The sequence below is a fragment of the Anomaloglossus baeobatrachus genome, chromosome 4 (genome assembly GCF_048569485.1).
Source record: "Anomaloglossus baeobatrachus isolate aAnoBae1 chromosome 4, aAnoBae1.hap1, whole genome shotgun sequence".
NCBI classification, from domain to species: Eukaryota; Metazoa; Chordata; class Amphibia; order Anura; family Aromobatidae; genus Anomaloglossus; species Anomaloglossus baeobatrachus.
Window position 1 is genome coordinate 460,299,150 of NC_134356.1, and position 23,258 is coordinate 460,322,407.

Genomic DNA, 23,258 nt, shown 5'->3' on the forward strand with positions numbered 1-23,258 from the left:
TTGCACATACTGTAGTGTGGGATATAAATACAGTGTCTTTACATGTTTTGTTTTGTTTTGGTTTTCATGTGTTTTTTTTTTTTAAAGGAGGAACTATAAAACAACAATGATAATAGTAGTGTACTGCTGATTCTTTAAACTGACTTCTTATACATGGCAGTGCAGCCCACTGCTAATTAAGTTTTAAGGACTTGTATGCTTTTTAGTCTATGTTGGCAATATATTGCTATTATCATTGTTGTTTTACATTTCCCCCTTTTAAAAAATCATTAAAAACACTATTTTAATATTTCTATATGGTCTCTTTACATCCCACACTATGTGCAATCTGCTTTTTCCTTTTACCCTGTAGGCACTTATACATACATGAGGCTGCTCATACACATGTTCTCCATTGTATGTGCATTTAGGGGGCGCAGTATTGCTCTTTAGATATCCAATTGCTTTCTTACCAATTGGCTTTGATATAGGCCAACCCATACCTGCAGCCCCAGCAGAAGTGCAAAAAGATAGTTTCTGTTGTCTTTTGCCTCTACTTCTGGTTTTGGCGAGCTCCAGTATTTTACATTTATTTTTTTGTATTTAGATGTACATGTGATCTGGTGGAATTTATCAAGGGAATGCAAAGCATTCTGTTATTTTACTGCATTCACTCTTCTTTATCCAAATACTATATTTAAGGACAAATTATAATAAAAGACATTTATGACAAACAAGCATAATATACAGTAACATCAATGTCTGATAGATGCATCCACCTCTGGGATGTGCATCTTTCTGGAGAATATGGCCTCTTTATTAAAGATGAGCGAACCGGTCGGGGTTCGGCTCGAGCTTGGTTCGCCGAACGGAGGTCTCGTTCGAGTTTGGTTCGGCGAACCGGTTCGGCGAACCACTTGAACCCATTGGAAACAATGGGAGGCAATCACAAACACATAAAAACACATTATAAATGTACACATACAGTTAATAAACATTGCCATAACACTTACCGGTCCCCGCGACGCGTCCTGCACTCTGTCTCCTGCCGCTATTCTATCCGATGATCGCTGAATCTTCCCGGTAACCAGCACTGCCAGCAGTGATGCAGGACCTATCGTGACGTCAAAATAGCCATGTGACCAGTCACATGTCTGTTATCTCATTGGCTACAGACTGGTCACATGACTAAGACGCGTCATGTAGGACCTGCGAGTGCATCTCTCCAGTACGCGGTGATCGTTTGTGTATCGCCGTGTACCGGGGACATGATCTGGCACGCGGTCGGGTTCCCAGTCTGCTTCCCCGTTCCGTTATAAACCGGCTGCCACAGCCGGTCGATAACGGAGATCACCGTTGCTATAGAAACGCGCCTGTCAGTGGTGACGTCACCACTCAAAAGCAGCAGCTCGGGGAATAGCACCGCCTTCTTCCTATGCAGCGCTGATGGAGCAGAGCTGCATGTGTTGAAGGAGAAAGAAGACAGAAGAGCCAGATCATGTAGGGATGCGAGGGAGTAATAAACATGCAGTCTCTAATGTGTCTGTGAATTTATTTCTATTAAAGTATTTTTTCTCTGTGTGGTGTCTTTTTTAACCCTTTATTGGAGATTCTTAATGGCCGGGTCAAACTTGCCTGACATTAAGAATCTCTGGCTTAATACTAGCTAGTAAAACAAAGCCAGTATTAACCCTTATTACCCAGCAAGCCACTATCACCAGGACTGTTGGAAGAGTTGGATACAGCGCCAGATGATGGAGCTTCTATAAATGCGCCATTTTCTGGAGTGGCTGCGGATTGCAATTCGCAGCAGGGGCGCCCAGAAACCTCGGGCTAACCTGTGCTGCGGATTCCAATCCCCAGCTGCCTAGTTGTACCTGGCTGGACACAAAAATATGGCGAATCCTAAGTCATTAGTTTTTTAATTATTTCATGAAATAAGTGAAATAATTTAAAAAAACGGGCTTCCCTATATTTTTTTAGTTCCCAGTCGGGTACAAATAGGCAGCTGGGGGTTGGGGGCAGCCCGTAGCTGCCTGCTGTACCTGGCTAGCATACAAAAATATGGCGAAGCCCATGTCCTTTTTTTGGTGGGCAAAAAACTCCTGCATACAGTCCTGGATGGAGTATGCTGAGCCTTGTAGTTCTGCAGCTGCTGTCTGCTCTCCTGCATACACTAGTGAATGGAGCATGCTGAGCCTTGCTGTTCTGCAGCTGCTGTCTTCTCTCCTCCATACAGAAAGACAGCAGCTGCAGAACTACAAGGCTCAGCATTCTCCATCCAAGACTGTATGCAGGACTTTTTGCCCCCCAAAAAAATTATTTGGGCTTCGCCATATTTTTTTTGTCCAGCCACGTACAGCAGGCACCTACGGGCTGCTCCCAACCCCCAGCTACCCATTTGTACCCGGCTGGGAACCAAAAATATAGGGAAGCCCTTTTTTATTATTTCATGAAATAATTAAAAAACAAATGACATGGGCTTCGCCATATTTTTGTGTCCAGTCAGGTACAACTAGGTAGCTGGGGACTGGAATCCACAGCACAGGTTGGCCTGAGCTTTCTGGACCCCTCTGCGAATTGTAGTCCGCAGCCGCCCCAGAAAATGGCGCTTTCATAGAAGCGCCATCATCTGGCGCTGTATCCAACTCTTCCAGCTGCCCTGGTGATGGGTGGCTTACTGGGTAATAATGGGGTTAGGGCTAGCTGTATATTATCAACTGGCCCTAAGCCCAAAATTCATGGTGGCACGCCAATATTAGACATGGCCACCATGAATTTCTAGTACCGATAAAAAGAACCACAACACACAGAAAAATATTTTTATTATAAAAAAAACAACACAATAAGTGACTCCATCTTTATTGAAATAAAGAACCCCCTCCACAGTAATCCTGGGTCAAGGGTTCCGCGCCATCCAATCCGGAACCAATATCATCTGATCAGTTTTCTGGAAGGCAAAGCAATCAGATGATGTGTCAGGTTCAAGGGCCTGATTCACATGACACAGCAGCTGATTGTATAAACGGCTTTTATATAATCAGCTGATGCATCAGTGCAAAAAAACAAAAAAACAAACTACACACTTCAGTGCAGACTCCTGTCCGACAGCATCAGCTGATAGTTTAGCCGGCCGGGTCGTAAAAAGCCGGCCTCACAGCTCGACTTATAGTGTCAGCTGATTCTGTCAGGTGACTGCATCAGCTGATCATCGCCAGGTCTGAGAAAGAGAGAGAGAGAGAGAAAGAAGATAGAGAGAGAAAGAGAAAGAAGAGAGAGAAAGAAGAAAAAGAGGATAAAGGAGAGAAAGAGAGAAGAAAGAGAGAGAAAGAAGAGAGAGAAGAAAAATAGGAGAAATAAGAGAAAGAAGAAAAAGTAGAGAAAGAGGAGAAAGAAAGGAGAGAGGGAAAGGAGAGAAAGAAAGGAGAGAGAGAAAGGACAGAAAGAAAGGAGAGAAAGAGAGAGAGAAAGGAGAGAAAGAAAGGAGAGAGAAAGAAGAGAAAGAGAGAAGGAAGAGAGAGAGAGAAAGAGAGAAAGAAGAGAGAGAAGAAAAAGAGTTGAAAGAAGAGAAAGAAGAGAAAGTAGAGAAATAAGAGAAAGAAAAGAAAATAGAGAATGAATAGAAAGAAAGGAGAGATGGAAAGGAGAGAAAGAAAGGAGAGAGAGAAAGGCGATAAAGAAAGGAGAGAGAGAAAGAGAGAGAGAAAGGAGAGAAAGAAAGGAGAGAGAGAAAGAAGAGAAAGAGAGAAGAAAGAGAGAGAGAGAAAGAGAGAGAGAAAGAAGAGACAGAAGAAAAAGATGAGAAAGAAGAGAAAGTAGAGAAAGAAGAGAAAGAAAGGAGAGAAAGAGAGAGAGAAAGAAGGAGAGAAAGAAAGGAGAGAGAGAAAGAGAGAGAGAAAGAAGAGAAAGAGAGAAGGAAGAGAGAGAAAGAGAGAAGAAAGAGAGAGAAAGAAGAGAGAGAAAAAAAGAGTTGAAAGAAAAGATAGAAGAGAAAGAAAGGAGAAAGGGAAAGGAGAGAGAGAAGGGAGAGAAAGAAAGGAGAGAGAAAGAGAGAGAGAAAGGAGAGAGAGAGAAGAGAAAGAGAGAAGGAAGAGAGAGAGAGAAAGAGAGAAAGAGAGAAAGAAGAGAGAGAAGAGAAAGAGGAGAAAGAAGAGAAAGTAGAGAAAGAAGAGAAAGAGGAGAAAAGAGAAAGTAGAGAAAGAAGAGAAAGAAAAGAAAGATAGAAAGGAGAGAAAGAAAGGAGAGAGATAGGAGAGAGGGAAAGGAGAGAGAGAGAGAAAGAGGAGAAAGTAGAGAAAGGAGAGAAAGAAAGGAGAGAGAGAAAAGAGAGAGAGAAAGAAAGGAGAGAGAGAAAGGAGAGAAAGAAAGGAGAGAGATAGGAGAGAGGGAAAGGAGAGAGAGTGAAAGGAGAGAAAGAAAGGAGAGAAAGGAGAGAGAAAGAGAAAGAGGAGAAAGAAGAGAAAGTAGAGAAAGAAGAGAAAGTAGAGAAAGTAGAGAAAGAAGAGAAAGAAGAGAAAGAAGAGAAAGAAAAGAAAGAGAGAAAGGAGAGAAAGAAAGGAGAGAGATAGGAGAGAGGGAAAGGAGAGAGAGAGAAAGACCTACCCAGACCACACAAAGTGGGATTCCAGCCCTACTGAAGTCTTCCACTTGGAGTTCTGTAAATATCTCCTCCAAGTCCATCGCAGCACCTCAAACATAGCCTGTCAGGCAGAGCTGGGCCGATTCCCCTTATGGTTCAATATACACAAGAGAGCGCTATCACACCAGGCGCACATACAGAACAGCAACCCCAGCTCCTACCATCATAAAGCCCTGCTGAGCCAGAGTCCAGAGCAAGCCAGGAACCCTGACAACCAGTCCAGCCAAAGTCAGCAACACACCCTGACAAAAGCCCAAATAAAAGAGATCTCAGAAAGCCGCAAGATGCAATACATAGAGGACTGGAAGAGTGAATTAGAGAACTACCAGAAACTCACCATCTACCGGTCACTGCGGAGGGACTACACTCTGGCCCCATATCTGGAAAGGCTACGCCACCCCAAAGACAGGCAGACCCTGAGCCTGTACAGACTGAGTGCCCACAGCCTAGAGGTGGAAAGAGGGCGGCACCGACAGACATACAAGCCGCAGGAGAACAGACTGTGCCAGCACTGCCAGCAGGGGGCTCTGGAGGACGAGGCGCACTTCCTGCTGCACTGTAACAAATACTCAGCAGTGAGGGCCTCCCACTTCCAGAAATTTACCACCCATACCCCGGACTTTCCATCCATGGACGGGACATGAAACTCCGCTTCCTACTGGGGGAAGAGGAATCAATGGTGGAGATCGCCGCCCAATATGTCACCACATGTCATAAGCTGAGGGGAACATAAGGCCCCTAAATGGACTTTCAGAGCCCAAATTGTGCCCCCAACTCCCCATAACCCTGATCCCCTCCCACCACACTTACTGTATTTGTCTTGCTTTGGCAAAACTAATTGTATTTTGGTCCTGCCAATATAGCATATTTGAATTTGAATTTGAGAAAGAGGAGAAAGAAGAGAAAGAAGAGAAAGTAGAGAAAGGAGAGAAAGAAAGGAGAGAGGGAAAGGAGAGAAAGAAGGGAGAGAGAGATAGCAGAGAGAGAAAGGAGAGAGAGAAAGAAAGGAGAGAGAAAGGAGAGAAAGAAAGGAGAGAGATAGGAGAGAGGGAGAAGAGAGAGAGAAAGGAGAGAAAGAAAGGAGAGAAAGGAGAGAGAGAGAGAGGGAAAGGAGAGAGAGAGAGAAAGGAGAGAAAGAAAGGAGAGAGAGATAGGAGAGAGAAAAAAAAGAGAAAGAGAGAAGGAAGAGAGAAATGAGAGAAAGAGAGAAAGAGAGAAAGAAGAGAGAGAAGAGAAAGAGGAGAAAGAAGAGAAAGAAGAGAAAGTAGAGAAAGGAGAGAAAGAAAGGAGAGAGAGAAAGGAGAGAAAGAAAGAAGAGAGAGAGGAGACAGGGAAAGGAGAGAGAGAGAAAGGAGAGAAAGAAAGGAGAGAAAGGAGAGACAGAGAAAGAGAGAAAGGAGAGAGAGAAGAGAAAGAGGAGAAAGAAGAGAAAGTAGAGAAAGAAGAAAAAGAGGAGAAAGAAGAGAAAGTAGAGAGAAGAGAAAGAAATGAGAGAGAGAAAGGAGAGAAAGAAAGGAGAGAGAGAGATAGGAGAGAGGGAAAGGAGAGAGAGATAGGAGAAAGGAAAGGAGAGAGAGAGAGAGAAAGGAGAGAAAGAAAGGAGAGAAAGGAGAGAGAGAGAGAGAAAGAGGAGAAAGAAGAGAAAGAAGAGAAAGAAGAGAAAGTAGAGAAAGCAGAGAAAGCAGAGAAAGAAAGGAGAGAGGGAAAGGAGAGAAAGAAGGGAGAGAGAGAAAGGAGAGATAGAAAGAAAGGAGAGAGAGAAAGGAGAGAAAGAAAGGAGATAGAGAGATAGGAGAGAGGGAAAGGAAAGAGAGAAAGAAAGGAGAGAAAGGAGAGAGAGAGATAGAGGAGAAAGAAGAGAAAGTAGAGAAATGAGAGAAAGTAGAGAAAGAGGAGAAAGACAGGAGAGAGGGAAAGGAGAGAGAGAAAGGAAAGAAAGAAAGGAGAGAGAGAAAGGAGAGAGAAAGAAAGGGGAGAGAGAAAGAAAGGAGAGAGAAAGAAGAGAAAGAGAGAAGGAAGAGAGAGAGAGAGGAAGAGAGAAAGAGAGAAAGAAGAGAGAGAAGAGAAAGAGGAGAAAGAAGAGAAAGTAGAGAAAGAAAGGAGAGAGAGATAGGAGAGAGGGAAAGGAGAGAGAGAGAGAGAAAGGAGAGAAAGAAAGGAGAGAAAGGAGAGAGAGAGAGAGAAAGGAGAGAGATAGAGATAGAGAGATAGCTCACAGCTGATGTCCGGCTCCTCCCCTCAGTGCAAAATTAAATTATATTTATAAATATATTATAAATATAATTTATTAAAAATAAAAAAAAAAAAATAAATTTGCCAGGTCTAGAACTCGCAACCTTACACTCCATAGGTGAGCACTCTATCCACTCAGCTATTGCTTCTACTGTCAGTGATTGGCATATTTGGTAGTCTTGAAGTCTGGATTGCTGAAGTCTCAGCTGACCACGTGATTCATTTCATTGCTATGTGAAGCTCATGCAGAGCACTCATGTTCTGTAGCAGTGTCGTGTGGATTACGTCGGACCTGGAGGGGTATTGGAGGAATTTAATAAAATGGCAAAACTATGTTTTTTTGTCTTTTATTCCAAATAAAGGATTTTTCGTGGTGCGTGTTTATTTACTTTCACTTTATAAATAGATAATAATTATAATTTGAAATTATAAATAAAAAAAAAATTCTTTACGAGGACTAGAACTCCCGACTAAAGTTGAGCGCGGTTCATGGTTCGTGGTTCTCCAGTTCGCGGTTCGAATGATTTTGGGGGCTGTTCTAGATTGAACTAGAAATCGAGCTTTTTGCTAAAAGCTCGATAGTTCTAGTTACGTTCGAGAACGGTTCTAGCAGCAAAAAGCCAAGCTACTTACTAGCTGGCTTTCCGCCATAATAGTGTAAGTCACTCTGTGACTCACACTATTATGAAATTTCAGCGTATAGTGTGCGGGAACAGCGCGTTCAGATCACTGCTGCTGGGATAATGGCGATCACCTTTTTTTTTTTTTTCTGTTCTTCCTTCCCTCCCTAAGCGCGCGCGTGTAGTGGGGCGGGCCAGCATGTCAGCCAAACCCAGACACACACACAGCTAAGTGGACTTTTAGCCAGAGAAGCAACGGCATGTGTGATAGGAGGTCCATGTCACATGTCCCTGCATTATAAAAACGGACATTTTGTTCCAGCACGGCATTATCTGCCTTCTGCGTCTGGGTGTCAGTCACCTGTCACGCAGCTCCTGTCGCCGATACTGCTGTGTACGCTCTACACACAGCGCTATACAGAATAGGGATAGAAGTTTCTTTCAGCCCTTGTAAGGGCTAATTACAGCAGGCTCAGAGCCATAGGTGACAGTCAGGTCCATGGAAACCGTTGTTTAACAGCTACAGATATGAGCGTCTGTGTAGCTAAGGTCAGGGACTTCCTTGCTGCATTTCACCATTAGGAGGGATAGAAAGTGAGGCTTCCTTTCCTCTACACTGACCCACGACCCGGCCACTGTACCCTCCTGCCCTTTGCACACTCCAGCTCATTGTTACTAAGCCATTATACTAGCAAACCACTGAGGAAACTTAGTGGCATCCTAAAAGTGGCTGTTGGACTTCATTAGTGTCCCACTGCTGCAAATCTATTTGCAGCACCTCTGCATTGCACAGTCAAGCTCATTGTTACTAAGCCATTATACTAGCAAACACTGAGGAAACTTAGCGGCATCCTAAAAGTGGCTGTTGGACTTCCATTAGTATCCCACTGGTGCAAATCTATTTGCAGCACCTCTGCATTGCACACTCAAGCTCATTGTTACTAAGCCATTATACTAGCAAACCCTGAGGAAACTTAGTGGCATCCTAAAAGTGGCTGTTGGACTTCATTAGTGTCCCACTGGTGCAAAGATATTTGAAGCTCTTCTGATTGCACACTCAAGCTCATTGTTACAAAGCCATTATAATACCAAACACTGAGGAAATTTAGTGGCATCCTAAAAGTGGCTGTTGGACTTCATTAGTATCTCACTGGTGCAAATCTATTTGCAGCACCTCTGCATTGCACACTCAAGCTCATTGTTACAAAGCCATTATAATACCAAACACTGAGGAAACTTAGTGGCATCCTAAAAGTGGCTGTTGGACTTCATTAGTGTCCCACTAGTGCAAAGATATTTGCAGCACCTCTGCATTGCACACTGAAGTTCATTGTTACAAAGCCATTATAATACCAAACACTGAGGAAACTTAGTGGCATCCTAAAAGTGGCTGTTGGACTTCATTAGTGTCCCACTAGTGCAAAGATATTTGCAGCACCTCTGCATTGAACACTCAAACTCATTTTTACTAAGCTATTATACTAGCAAACTGTGCTGCCATTTTAAGGGCCATAGTTTCATTGTCCGGGATAGTTATTGTTGTTTATTCTGCTGTCAATAAAGGTAGACCACCGCTGCAATCTACACCACCTCTCAGTTTTTACTACCACATTTTAAGTGGACAATCTTGTCGCTAGCAAAATGAGTGGCAAAGTGACAAATGCTGGTGGAAAGGGGAAGAGGCGTGTTGGAAAAGGAAAAAAAGGGTTTGTCCGTGGGGAAGGCGGCAAAGCTCCATTAACATCTGCTGAAGATAGGCCATCTTCCAGCAAGAGTAAGATGTCTACTACTTTCCGTGGACAATCGGATGTGCTCCATTTTTAACGAACACGAACAACTGGAACAAAGGTAGATGTTGCCCATAAAAAGAAAATGCTTGAATGGATCTCAAGTGGTTTAACAAGTGCCCTCTCCTCCACCTCAACTACCGTATCCAAAAAACACCGGTCCTCTGAGTTGTCATCCCATTCACACTTGCTTTCTCCCAGCTCTCAAGTCTCCATCCGCCCTGCACAGTATGGTGGAACAGAGATGGCTGAGTCTGCAGAGCTGTTCAGTCACACTATAGCCTGGGAATCAGAGGTCTGCTCCCAAGCTACAGTGAGTACAGACCAGGAAATGGTCTGCAGTGATGCCCAGAACCTTTGTGACTCAGATTCAGGCCGTGAGGACCAAGTTCATGAGCATAATGTTGACCCTTATTCACAAACTGAAACACCTGTTGTAATAGACAATGAGGAACATACTGATGACGATGAGACGCAGATACCAGATTGGGATAACAACTTAAATATTCGTTCAGGGCAGGAAAAGGCTCAGTCTGAGGGGGAGGGGAGTGCAAACACAACGCTTGATGAGGAACTTCTAGATCCCACCTACTGTCAACCCACAGTAAGGCACTCGAGGAGGTCAACAGAGGCGGTGGAGGAGGATGCTACTGACGACGAAGTTACCTTGCGCCTTCCTGGATAGAGGAAGAGTACTGGTAGCACATCTACAACTGCATCCTCAGCCACCACTCTGCCTCTGAGCACTAGTCGGGGTGGCTCAGCAGGTCGCATGCCCTCTAAGCCTTGCCTAGCCTGGTCCTTTTTTGACATAGCAAAAGATCGCCTAAATCATGTGATATGTAAAATTTGTCATGATTCTGTTAGTAGAGGGCAAAACCTCAGCAGTTTGACAACTTCTTCCATGAATCGTCACATGAATAAATATCATATGTCCCAGTGGGAAGCTCACCGTGCTGCAATGCGGCCTAGCGGAGCGGACCATCCACCGCCTGCCCCTTCCAGTGCACACCTGGTTTTCCACGCACAACTTCCACCACTGTAACCGCAACAGCCAGTTTGCTTGGTAGGTCGTCAGTTGGTTTGGAAGGGGAAACAAGTACGTGTGTACAGCTCTCTCAGACATTGATAGCACCAACGTTGGATGAAGGCAACATCATGTCTACGCCTACATTTTCCTCACAAACCTGCATTTTTTCATTGACACCCTACTCAACACCGTCTACACACAGCAGCCAGATCTCTGTCCCTCAGATGTGGACAAATAAAAGGCCATTTCCTGCGACCCATGACAAAGCTAAGAGGTTGACTTTATCCCTCTGTAAGCTCTTGGCTACCGAAATGCTGCCTTTCTAACTGGTGGAAACACAGGATTTTAGAGACCTTATGTCTGTCGCTGTGCCCCAGTACCAGATGCCCAGTCGCCACTACTTCTCTAAGAAAGGTGTGCCTGCGCTACACCAGCATATCGCACACAACATCACCGCTTCCTTGAGAAACTCTGTGTGTAAACGGGTGCATTTCACCACCGATACTTGGACCAGTAAGCATGGACAGGGACGTTACATATCACTGACTGGGCACTGGGTAACTATGGTGATAGATGGTGAAGGGTCTGCTGCACAAGTCTTGCCGTCCCCACGACTTGTGTGTCAATCCTCTGTCCAAGTTCCTTCACTGCTTCTGCCTCCTCAACCTCGTCTGGGTCCTCCACCTCCGCCCCAAGCCTGCTTGGTCAGGCCATTAGCGTTGTAACTGCGCAGAAGGAATCACGCAGCCCTCATTACTATGCTGGCAGCAGAGCGCAACGGCATCAGGCGGTCTTTGTCTTGAAATGTCTTGGAACTAAGAGTCACACAGCGGCTGAGTTGTGGGCAGCTCTGGAGACTGAGTTTGGTAAATGGTTGTCTCCACTCAACCTGCAGCCTGGTAAGGCCGTGTGCGACAATGCTGCAAACCTGGGTGCGGCCCTTTGCCTGGGCAAGGTGACACACGTGCCTTGTATGGCTCACGTATTGAACCTTGTTGCCCAGCAATTTTTAAAACACTATCCCGGCCTAGATGGCCTTCTGAACAGGGCATGAAAACTGCTCACTTCTGCCGTTCAATCGCCGCAGCTGAGCGACTTGCATCGCTCCAGAAGTCTTCCGGCCTGCCGGTTCATCGCCTGAATTGCGATGTGCCGACACGCTGGAATTCGACTCTCCACATGTTACAGCGACTGTGGCAGCACTGCCGAGCCCTGGTGCAATACGTCATGACGTATAGCCTGGGCCAACGAGATGCAGAGGTGGGGCAGATCACCCTGATGGAGTGGTCTCAGATCAAGGACCTATGCACCCTTCTGCACAGTTTCGACATGGCGACGAATATGTTTAGCGCTGACAATGCCATTATCAGCATGACAATTCCAGTCATTTACATGCTGGACCACATGCTAAACACTATTCGGAGTCAGGGGGTGGGACAACAGGAAGGGGAGGAGCTACAGGAGGATTCATATGGGCAAGAGACAAAAACATCACCAAGGTCCAGATGTTCATCATCACCAAGGCGACAGGCATGGGACCATGGGGGACAGGGATCAACAAGGGCGCATGGTAGCAGGCGAAATGTTGAGGAAGGTGCAGGAGAACATGAAGAAATGGAGGACGAACTGTCCATGGACATGGAAGACTCAGCGGATGAGGGAGACCTTGGTCAAATTTCAGTTGAAAGAGGTTGGGGGGAGATGTCAGAGGAAGAAAGAACGGTTAGCACCTCTATGCCACAAACACAGCGTGGACTTGGTCCGCATGGCTGCGCCAGACACATGAGCGCCTTCTTGCTGCACTACCTCCAACATGACCCTTGTATTGTCCAAATTAGAAGTCATGATGAGTACTGGCTTGCCACACTATTAGATCCCCGGCACAAGTCCAAATTTTGTGACATAATTCCAGCCATAGAAAGGGAGACACGTATGCAGGAGTATCAGCAAAACCTGTTACTCGACCTTAACTTGGCTTTTACACCAAACACCCGTGGTGCACGGACGGAGTGAATCTCCCAGTTGTAACTCGACAAACATGGGACGGTCTCGTCATCTTCAACAGTCTAACCGTACGAGCAGCACCATATCTGGTGCTGGTAACAGCAATTTTATTGAATCTTTTCATAATTTTTTTAGAACATCCTTGCAAGGCCACCAGAGACAAGTCTGACACATAGTCAACGGCTGGAGAGGATGATACAGGAGTATCTCCTAATGAACATCAATGCCATGATTTTGCAACTGGAGCCTTGCTCTTTTTGGGCTTCAAATTTTGAAAAATGGCCAGAGCTCTCCACTTACGCCTTGGAGATCTTGTCGTGTCCAGTTGCCAGCGTTGTCTCTGAACGTGTCTTCAGTGTTGCTGGGTGTGTGCTGACAGATATGCGCACGCGTCTGTCCAGTGACAATGTGGACAGACTAACGTTCATCAAAATGAACAAGTCATGGATCCACAAGAAATTTACTACCCCTGTCTCATCCTGGGGAGAGTAAATGCTTGTGTATTTTGAATGTGCTTCATGAAAATCTACCTGTGAAGTGTACAACTGGGGCACAAGTGTTGCCACTGAAGGGGTGGGTGTCTGTGTGGCCCAATTTTTGGAAAAGAGGGAGACTCTGCTTGGAGTAACACTTGCTTGCTGTGTTTTTAAAAAGGAGCCAAGATGAACAAGTCATGTTTCAGCAAAGACTTTGCTACCTACCCCGGTGCCATCCTGCGGACGGTTAAGGATGGCGTATTTTTGAATGTGCTTGATGCAAATCTACCTGTGAAGTGTACAACTGGGGCACAAGTGCTGCCACTGAAGGGGTGGGTGTCTGTGTGGCCCAATTTTTTGAAAAAAGGGAGACTCCACTTGGAGTAACCCTTGCTTGCTGTATTTCTAAAAATGATCCAAGATGATCAGATCTGGGATCAGTAAAGACTTTGCTACCTACCCGGTGTCATCCTGGGGACAGTTAAGGATGGCGTATTTTTGAATGTGCTTGATGCAAATCTACCTGTGAAGTGTACAACTGGGGCACAAGTGCTGCCACTGAAGGGGTGGGTGTCTGTGTGGCCCAATTTTTGGAAAAAAGTGAGACTCCGCTTGGAGTAACCCTTGCTTGCTGTGTTTCTAAAAATGATCCAAGATGAACAGATCTGGGATCAGTAAAGACTTTGCTACCTACCCCGGTGTCATCCTGGGGACGGTTAAGGATGGCGTATTTTTGAATGTGCTTGATGCAAATCTACCTGTGAAGTGTACAACTGGGCCACAAGTGCTGCCACTGAAGGGGTGGGTGTCTGTGTGGCCCAATTTTTGGAAAAAAGGGAGACTCCGCTTAGAGTAACCCTTGCTTGCTGTGTTTCCAAAAATGATCCAAGATGAACAGATCTGGGATCAGTAAAGACTTTGCTACCTACCCCAGTGTCATCCTGGGGACAGTTAAGGATGGCATATTTTTGAATGTGCTTGATGCAAATCTACCTGTGAAGTGTACAACTGGGGCACAAGTGCTGCCACTGAAGGGGTGGGTGTCTGTGTGGCCCAATTTTTGGAAAAAAGGGAGACTCTGCTTGGAGTAACCCTTGCTTGCTGTGTTTTTAAAAAGGAGCCAAGAGGAACAAGTCATGTTTCAGCAAAGACTTTGCTACCTACCCCGGTGCCATCCTGGGGACGGTTAAGGATGGCGTATTTTTGAATGTGCTTGATGCAAATCTACCTGTGAAGTGTACGACTGGGGCACAAGTGCTGCCACTGAAGGGGTGTCTGTGTGGCCCAATTTTTGGAAAAAAGGAAGACTCCGCTTTGAGTCACCTTGCGGTGTTTTCTATCATTTTAGAAGGGCATGCCATGCCTATATCTGTGTCTCCTCCTCTTTTTCATTGTCCAGCTCTTTTGTTTTCACATGAGTATATGTCCTTTTCACTTTCCCATGTGTTTGTGTTGTGTTGTGAGTTGTTTGTCACCTATTGGACACCTTTTGAGGGTGTTTTCTAGGTGTTTTTCTGTGTTTGTGATTGCCTTTCATTGTTTCCTATGCGGTTCGAGTGGTTCACCGAACCGAACGCGAACCACACCTCGGTTCGGCGAACCGAACTCGAGCTGAACCACGACCGGTTCGCTCATCTCTACTCCCGACGTTATGCTTCTAAGGCGGGCGCTTTATCTACTAGTCTATTGCTTCTTACGAAAGAGATAGACAGACAGATTTTCTAATCTTGAAGCCTGCTGTGCTGACTGAAGTCTCTGCTTCATTGCTATGGAGCCACTACATCCCAAGAGAGCAGAGCTGACCTTGTCGTGTGGATTACTTCGGACCTGGAGGGGTATTTTTGGGATTAATAAAGGGGTGAATACCAGGGTTGTTTTGTTGTCTTTTATTCCAAATAAAGGATTTTTCGTGGTGTGTGTTTCTTTACTTTCACATACAGTTTAATCATGAAAGGTATCTCGGGGAGACGCCTGCCATGATTAAACTCATTACAACCCCAATTGCCACCGCACCAGGGCAATTCGGGAGGAGCTGGGTAGAGTCCCGCAGGACTGTCTCACCTAATGGATGCGGCAATTCTGGGCGGCTGCAGGGTGATATTGTTAGGGTGGTTGGCTCCCCATACCGTGGCGCTCCCCATCCTGACAATACCAGCCTCCAGCCATGCGGCTTTATCCTAGGTTACTCTTCCACATCTCTCAATTGAGACTATTGTGAGAAGCAGTCAGCTGACTCAGCATGTTACTGCAAGAGTATAGATTCCATATGGAGCGAACATGTAATGACCTCACAGTGTAGAATAACAGAATCCTATCATATGTTAGAGTACCTGTGAAATATATCAATGTTCAACACAACACCTTTAAGTTTACTTTAAAATTTAAGTTCTCTGGCTGCTACAACTGCTATTTCTTCTACAGTCAATACTGATATGAGTGACTATATAAATACAGTATAGCATATATCAACACAGTACAGCAAGTATCAATTTTGTAAAACTTTTCCTAATGCATGGCAGCTCTAATTACCTTTGTCTTTAATATAATGTTTAGTTTAATGTTGTTTTATAAATTACATAATTGATATTATTAGGAATATTCTGTAATTTTCTTAAGAATGATTATACAGTGTTTTATCTGGGTAATTTATTTTCCAGTCTTTGATGTTTTCTATTCTCATATCTAGTAATTCCTCTGCTTTATGTTATTCATGTTTGGAATTACCTGTTTTACAGGATATCATGTCATGTCTGAAATATTTGGCATTGAGAACCTGGGATGTCCCATTGAGTATTTGAATATTGAAATACCAGCTGGAGATGAAGTTTTCGATCCAGGCAGCACTGGGGAGATTGTTATGCCATTCCGACGAAGTAAATGGTGTAAACGAAGTGGGAACAGTCCAAATAACCCACGCTACCAAGTAAGATCAACTTAGCTAATAGAAAAAGCTTAAAGAAAATCCAGCCATTCAAACAATTCCATTACAAACACTTGCAATTCATTGTATAAAAGTGAAAACTAAATCAACTTTGAGATACTTAGGATTTGGTTAAATGATGAGTATTTGCTTTAATTGTATGCTATGGGAGGACATGATGAAAATATAGATTAAACTCATTGTTCCATCACTGTCCAGCCTTTTGGCAGCAAGCATGTTTTGTTATACTCATATTTATTTCCTTTGTGTGTATTAGAACAACACAAAAAAAAACCTGAGGAAACAAAAAGGCAAATTGGACATAATTTCACACAAAAAAAACAAAATAAGCTGGATGAAATTGTTGGCACCTTTCCAAAATTGTGTGTAAACAACTTTTTTCAAGCGTGTGATGCTTCTTCAAACTCACCAGTGGCAAGTAACAGGTGTGGGCAATATGAAAATTACACAAGAAATCAGAAAAAAAGGGGAAAAGTTTACTTCATCTTTGCATTGTGTCTTCATATGCCACAATAAGTATGGAGAACAGAAAGAGGAGAAGAGAACTGTCTGCGGCCCTAAGAGACAAAATTGTTGGAAAATATTAACCTTAGGGGTACTTTGCACGCTGCGACATCGCAGGCCGATGCTGCGATGCTGAGCGCGATAGTCCCCGCCCCCGTCGCAGCAGCGATTTCCTTGTGATAGCTGCGGTAGCGAACATTATCGCTACGGCAGCTTCACATGGAATCACCTGTCCTGCGACCGTCGCTCTGGCCGGCGACCCGCCTCCTTGTTAAGGGGGCGGGTCGTGCGGCGTCATAGCGACGTCACACTCCAGGCGGCCAATCGGAGCGGAGGGGCGGAGATGAGTGGGATGTAAACATCCCGCCCATCTCCTTCCTTCCGCATATCCTACGGAAGCCGCAGTGACGCCAGTAGGAGATGTTCCTCGCTCCTGCGGCTTCACACACAGCGATGTGTGCTGCCGCCGGAGCTAGGAACAACATCGGACTGTCGCGTCAGCGTAATCATGGATTACGCTGACGCTGCACCGATGATACGATTACGACGCTTTTGCGCTCGTTAATCGTATCATCGAGCCTTTACACACTACGATGTCGCATGCGATGCCGGAAGTGCGTCATTTTCAATTTGACCCCACCGACATCGCACCTGCGATGTCGTAGTGTGCAAAGCCCGCCTTAGAATGCGCAAGCAATTCAATCTACCATAGACAACAAATGACCTAGCAGGCCTGCGAGGCCCCAGGTATGCGTTCTAGGGTTAACAATATCAAAGTTAAAAATCCATCTCCAGAGATCTTATACTTTGTCCACAGAGCACAACATAATCAAGATGTTTACAACCCATGGTACTGTAGCTAATCACAATGGATGTGGATGGCAGAGAAAAATTGATGAAAGGCTGCAACGCAGGATAGTCTGGATGTTGGCTAAGCAGCCCCAATCAAGTTCCAAGGAAATTGAAGCTGTCCTGAAGGCTCACAGTGCATCAGTGTCAGCGCAAATAATCAGTCGACATTTTAATGAAATGCTATGGCATGAGACCAAGCAGGACTCCTGTGCTGACAGAGACCTCAAAAAGCAAAACTGCAGTTTGTCAATATGTATGTGAGTAAGCCAAAATCCTTCCTGGTAAGTGTCTCGTAGACAGATGAGACCAAGATACAGCTTTTTAGTAAAGCACATCATTCTACAGTTTTCCGAAAATGGATTGAGGCCTACAAAGAAAAGAACACAGTACCTACAGTCGAAAATGGTGGAGGTTCAAAGACATTTTGGCATTATTTTGCTGCCTCTGGCACTAGGTGCCTTGACTGTGTGCAAGGTTTCATAAAGTCTCAAGATTACCAAAGGATTTTGGGTCACAATGAAGTGCTCAATGTCAGAAAGCTGGATTTGCATCTTAGGTCATAGGTCTTACAGCAGGATAATGACCCCCAACATATTTCAAAAAGCACTCAAATGGATGATAACAAGATGCTGGAGAGTTCTGAAGTGGCCAGAAATCTGTGGAGAGATCTTAAAATTGCTGTTGGGAGAAGGCACCCTTCAAATATGAGAGAACTTTGCAAAAGAAAAGCGATGTAAAAGTCCAGTTGACAGGTGTAGGAAGCTTGTGTGGCGCCCCTGGGTATATCAGGGTGCCACAGGGAACTTGATCCTTTCACCCAGGGTGCAGGGCCTACCCCCCATGGTTCCAGGTTCCTAGAAACCGGTGTCACTACCATCAGAACCACAAATCCCAATCAACACCTCACATCATGACCTGTCAGACACACCAGTGGGTTAGTCAAGCTGCAATAGGGCCACCCACCTAGTGATCAGGCAGACTCGTGGGAAGAAGGACGTGAGCAGAGTAGTGAGAGCCCTCAAGAAGTGAGGAGCTGGAGTAGTAGCTCCCGGGGAGCTAGACCGAGGTTGGGTCGCAGACGGTGGTCCGGGACCACAGGAGTCGGGGACCAGTGGCAGTGGAAAATGGTGCGACGGACATAATCTAGGAGGACTGTCAGCATCAGAAGCCCAAAAGAACTAACCAGTGCAGAGCACGACGGGGTACAGGACGCTAGGTCAGGAACCGTTTCAACGTCCTGATAATTAACCTGGGAAGGAGAGTATCTTCACGATCATCCCTAAGAGCTCAGAGATTGAAGGCTTCAGCACACCGCGGGGGATAGGGTTTTCCAGTAAAGCAGCCCACTGAAATCCCAAGTGCCAGCCATCAAGAGCACAGCAACACTACACATAGTAAGCGAGGCCCCAACAGCTTCATGCCAAGGGACCACAACAGGACAACTAAATTGAGCACGGAGGTGGTCTCCGGATTACCAAGTGACACCGGTGGGAGCGGATGCCTGAATGGGCTCCCTGCATTGACAGTAAGGCACAGAGACTTTGGTTTACCTTCAGTGTGAGTGTCCACTTTATAATCCTCATCCAGCACCACGACTACCCACAGTGAGTACCCTGGTCCACTGCACTTCCAAATATCCACCAAAACCCCAGAGGCCGGGACCTTCCCTACCTGCGGAGGGACTGACATCTTGCTGCTCCACACCATCTTCCCCGGTACTCCTTCCAGCAGTGGCGGTGCTCCCATTACCACAACCCACAGGGGACGTCACAAACTTCTCCTCTGTAAATAATCCCCTTTCAAGGATCGTAGTGTTTGCCGAGCCTGGGTCCGGACCCCTCAAGCCACGACCACCCTTGATCAGAGCACCCCAGTCTGCGCCGGGGCGGCACGCTTGTTAATGGTTGTATGAAGCGACTGATTACAGTTACTTCTTCCAAAGAATGGGCAAGCAAATATTAAGCTGAGGGTGTCAACAATTTTGTCCTGCTTATTCTTGGGGTTTTGTGTGAAATTATGTCCAACTTGCCTTTTTTCTGTTTTTTTTTTTTTCTTTGTTGTTTCAATACACACAAAGTAAATAAACAAGTGTATTAATCACCAGTAATTGTAGTAATTTTCAGGAAGAAATAGTTCATTTTCATAAATAATTTCAAAGGTGCTAAAAATTTGCCACCCTTCAGGGTTCTATTACCTTGTTTTTCCAAAAATAAGCCCTCCTCCCAAAATAAGCCCTAGCTTGACTTTTAGGGATTTTTGGACTATGCTTTAAATTTAAGCCCTACTTTAAAAATGAGCCCTAGCTAGTCAGTGCTTACAGCGCTAGGTTATGTCAAATGACACCAGGTTATGTCATTAACATGACAGAGACATAACCTAACATTGGAGGCACTGGAATAAGCATAATGTAGCTCCCAAATCATCTTGCTGCTTCCTTTCACCAGGGTAAAATCTGCTCACATGCTCCTGAATCCTGCCTCCTGAGTGTTGTCACCTGGTTCCCATGTCCTGGTGGCTACTGCACTATGATGTTTGCTTGGTTGCCACTCCCGAGTCCTGCTTCCCGAATGCTGCCTTCTGGGTCCTGCCTCCCTGCCTTTACTGAGCAATGATGTGGGCTTAGCTGCTGCTCCAGGGTGCCTCCCAGATTCCGTCTCTTGGATCCTGCCTCTCGGCCAGCCCTGCTCGCTCTCGAAGAAGCAGGCATGTGTGACCTCACCGCCACCGTTCCCAAGTCCGGCTCCTGACTCCCGCCTTCTGCCCCCTCCCGATCGCAAAAAGAAGAAGGGTGCCACTGCCACACAAAGTATTATGAGAGTGCTAGTAAGTGTTACCATAAGAGACACTAACACTGTACCAGCAATTGTGAATGTAAGTTAGGGGTTAAGGTTACTAACCCTAAAGATGGCCATACACCTTCAAGCTGAAGCTGGCCATACATCTTTAAGCTGAAGCTGGCCATACACCTTGAAGCTGAAGCTGGCCATACACCTTCAAGCTGAAGCTGGCCATACACTTTCAAGCTGAAGCTGGCCATACACTTTCAAGCTGAAGCTGGCCATACACTTTCAAGCTGAAGCTGGCCATACACCTTCAAGCTGAAGCTGGCCATACACCTTCAAGCTGAAGCTGGCCATACACCTTCAAGCTGAAGCTGGCCATACATCTTTAAGCTGAAGCTGGCCATACACCTTCAAGGTAAATTGAAGCATAAATATGTGATTGTTGTTGATGGAAAAAAATAAGCCCTCCCCCAAAAATAAGCCATAGCCCTTTTATTGGAAATAAATATAAAATAAGATCCTGTCTTATTTTTGGAAAAACACGGTACATGCTTGTGCTGATAACTCATGGATTTTCTCTACTTAATACAGTTTTCAAGCAAATACAGATCAAGTGTATCTACTGTAATCTGCAGTTTCCTCTGGTTGGCCTTAACACTCATTATTTCAGATGTCATTAATTTCCCAGGCTAACAATGAATTATAATGAGTTTTCTTTTTTCATTTTATTTGCATACACCCCATTTTATTAGGCTTATGTTGATCTTGTGTTTACTAGGTTAATTCTGTAACAGCCTGGATCGATGGCAGTTCTATATATGGCCCTTCACATTCTTGGTGTGATGCTTTGAGAAGCTTTTCCGGTGGAAAATTGACATCCGGCTCAGACCCAATGTTTCCTGAAGAAGTCGGTAATAGGATTCCTATGTGGAAACCTGTCTATCCTTTCAAAAGGGGGACAGAAAATATTGGGATTTATGGTAAGGTCAATAAAATGTTGTGGCTGTTCTTACAGTTTTTTATGTGGCTTATTCAAGAGATGTTTTATTTCTATGCTATCTATTTGCATGATGATTTTTTATGCTGATTTATCTGTTCAATCTATAGATTTGTTACACCAATATGGTCATTATATATTGTGATGCTTTTTATCTCTTTGTAATATTTCAGTGTCTAATGAAGGCCACTAGGCCGAAACGTTAATTTCGTGGTAGCAATAAAAAAAATCTATTTTTCTCTATTCAATTTTGGAGTGCCAAGTGTCCGTTTTTCTAGTTCAGTTCACATTAACACTATTAGGTTTATTGGACATTTGACAAAAACACTGTGTCAAAAATGTCAGAAGGGTCTCATAAAGGTCAAAAATGTCCAATTGGACTTACCAGTAAACACAGTTCAGGCAAAGCCGTCATAACTCACTATGAGATATCAATACTTTTTTAATTTAATGCAGCATACCAGTTGCATATAATTGGGAATCTAAAAAGTCTAGGGAAATTCAGGATTGCCATTTTTCTTTTAAATATTCCCTTTTGACCTCTTTATATTCCCTTATAGGATTTGGTTACAACAGAGCCAATGAAAATCCATTCCTTCAAGCTGAAAGCATTGTTTGGTTCAGATATCATAACTATCTAGCTGAAGAATTTGCTCAAAAACATCCACAGTGGTCAGATGAAGACTTGTTTCATCATGCAAGAAAATGGGCGATTGCTACCTACCAGGTACGATAACACCTGAAGAATGGAATATTTTTTGTGTACTCTAGGTCATTTTCCTGAAATGCTATTGTTAGGTCCTAAAAACATGGCTGAGTTGTGTGCAGTGGCGTACCACCAATGGCGGCAGACCATAAGTCAGAGGGCCTGGTACCAGCACCGGCATCACCCCCCCCACCAGGCATCAAACTTTCAACTGTATTGATATTGTGGATGCATTATGGGGTGCATTATACTATTTGGAGGACTATACTGGCACATTATAATATATGTAGGAATATGGGGATGTATTATACTATTTGGAAGATTATAGGAGTAAATTATAATATATGGAGGACTATCTGGATTTCTTATAATATATGGAAGACTATGGGGTGCATTATAATATTTAGAGGACTATGTAGTGCATTATAATGTATGGAGAAATATGATGGTGCATCATACTATTCTGAGTACTATGGTGGTGCATTATAATATATATGTCGGTACATTATAATATATGGAGAACTATGTGGGTGCATTATAATATATGCAGGCTTATGTGGTGCAATATACTATTTAGAGGACTATGGTGGTGCAATATAATATACAGATGATTACATTATAATATATGGAGGAATATGGGATTCAATATAATATATAAAGGACAATGAGAGTGCATTATAATATACGGAAGACAATTAAAATGTATGCAGGACTATGAGGTACATTATAATATATGGCAGACTATGGGGGATGCATTATATTATACAGAAGACTATGAGGGTGCATTATAGTATATGAAGGACTATGGGGGTGCATTAAAATTTATGGAGTACTATGGGGGTTGCATTATAATATATGGAGGAGTATGAAGGTAAATTATACCATATGAAGGACAATGTGGGATTAGTTATACTATATGTTGGGGACATTATAATATTTGGAGGGCTATGTGAATGCCCATATGCTATTTGGAGGGTTATGTGGGGTTCATTATAAACTTTGGAGGGCAATGAGGGAGCCTTTATACTTTATGGATAATAAATACCATCATACTGTATGCAATCACGGTGTGAAGTTTTGTGTTGGGTCCATCCTACTGTGCAAAGGGTTACATGAGGGTCATTATACTATTTGTAGGGCTAGTGGGGGCCATATACAGTGTGAAAAGGTATGACTTTCATTATACTGTATGTAGGTTGCATGGAGGGCTGTGTTGGGGGTCACAGTTTGGGATTATACTGAGTTGGGGAGTCACCGTATTTTCCTGGGGTAAATGAGGGTAGGAAAAGTAGGTTCATTATACTCTGCATGTGAAGGGTACTATGGAGGAATTAAATGTGGGGGTATCATACAGAGTCTGTAAGGCACATTTGTTGACAGTATAGTTCATGGGTGCAATGAAAGGGGAATATAAGGGTTTCAATAAAAGGAAAATAACTTTGTATGGGCTGTGAAGTTATGACATGCACTATATTGTTATGTAACCCAGACAAATAGAAATTAGCTTTTTATTCCTTTTTTTTCTTGGGGGGGGGGAACAATTAGAACTTCTGCAATGGGGTCTCATGATTTCTACGTAGGGCCCTGGGTGCCTCAATATGCAGCTCCCACCTAAGTTGGATGCGGAACTATTCTGCCATGGAAGTATTACTTTTGATGTGGAATATGGAAGCATTGCTTTTGATGTGGAATATCACATAAGACAATA

At 44.3% G+C, this 23,258-nt stretch overlaps 1 protein-coding gene across 1 annotated transcript in view; it reads left to right on the plus strand.

Moving 5' to 3' along the window:
- Positions 1-23,258, plus strand: part of LOC142303863 (dual oxidase 1-like) — a 421,125-nt gene that overhangs the window by 83,124 nt on the left and 314,743 nt on the right. Inside the window, exons 5-7 of the mRNA XM_075345668.1 lie at positions 15,503-15,690; positions 20,626-20,827; positions 21,405-21,571. Coding sequence (XP_075201783.1) covers positions 15,503-15,690; positions 20,626-20,827; positions 21,405-21,571 — 557 coding nt within the window. The remainder of the gene's footprint in view (positions 1-15,502; positions 15,691-20,625; positions 20,828-21,404; positions 21,572-23,258) is intronic.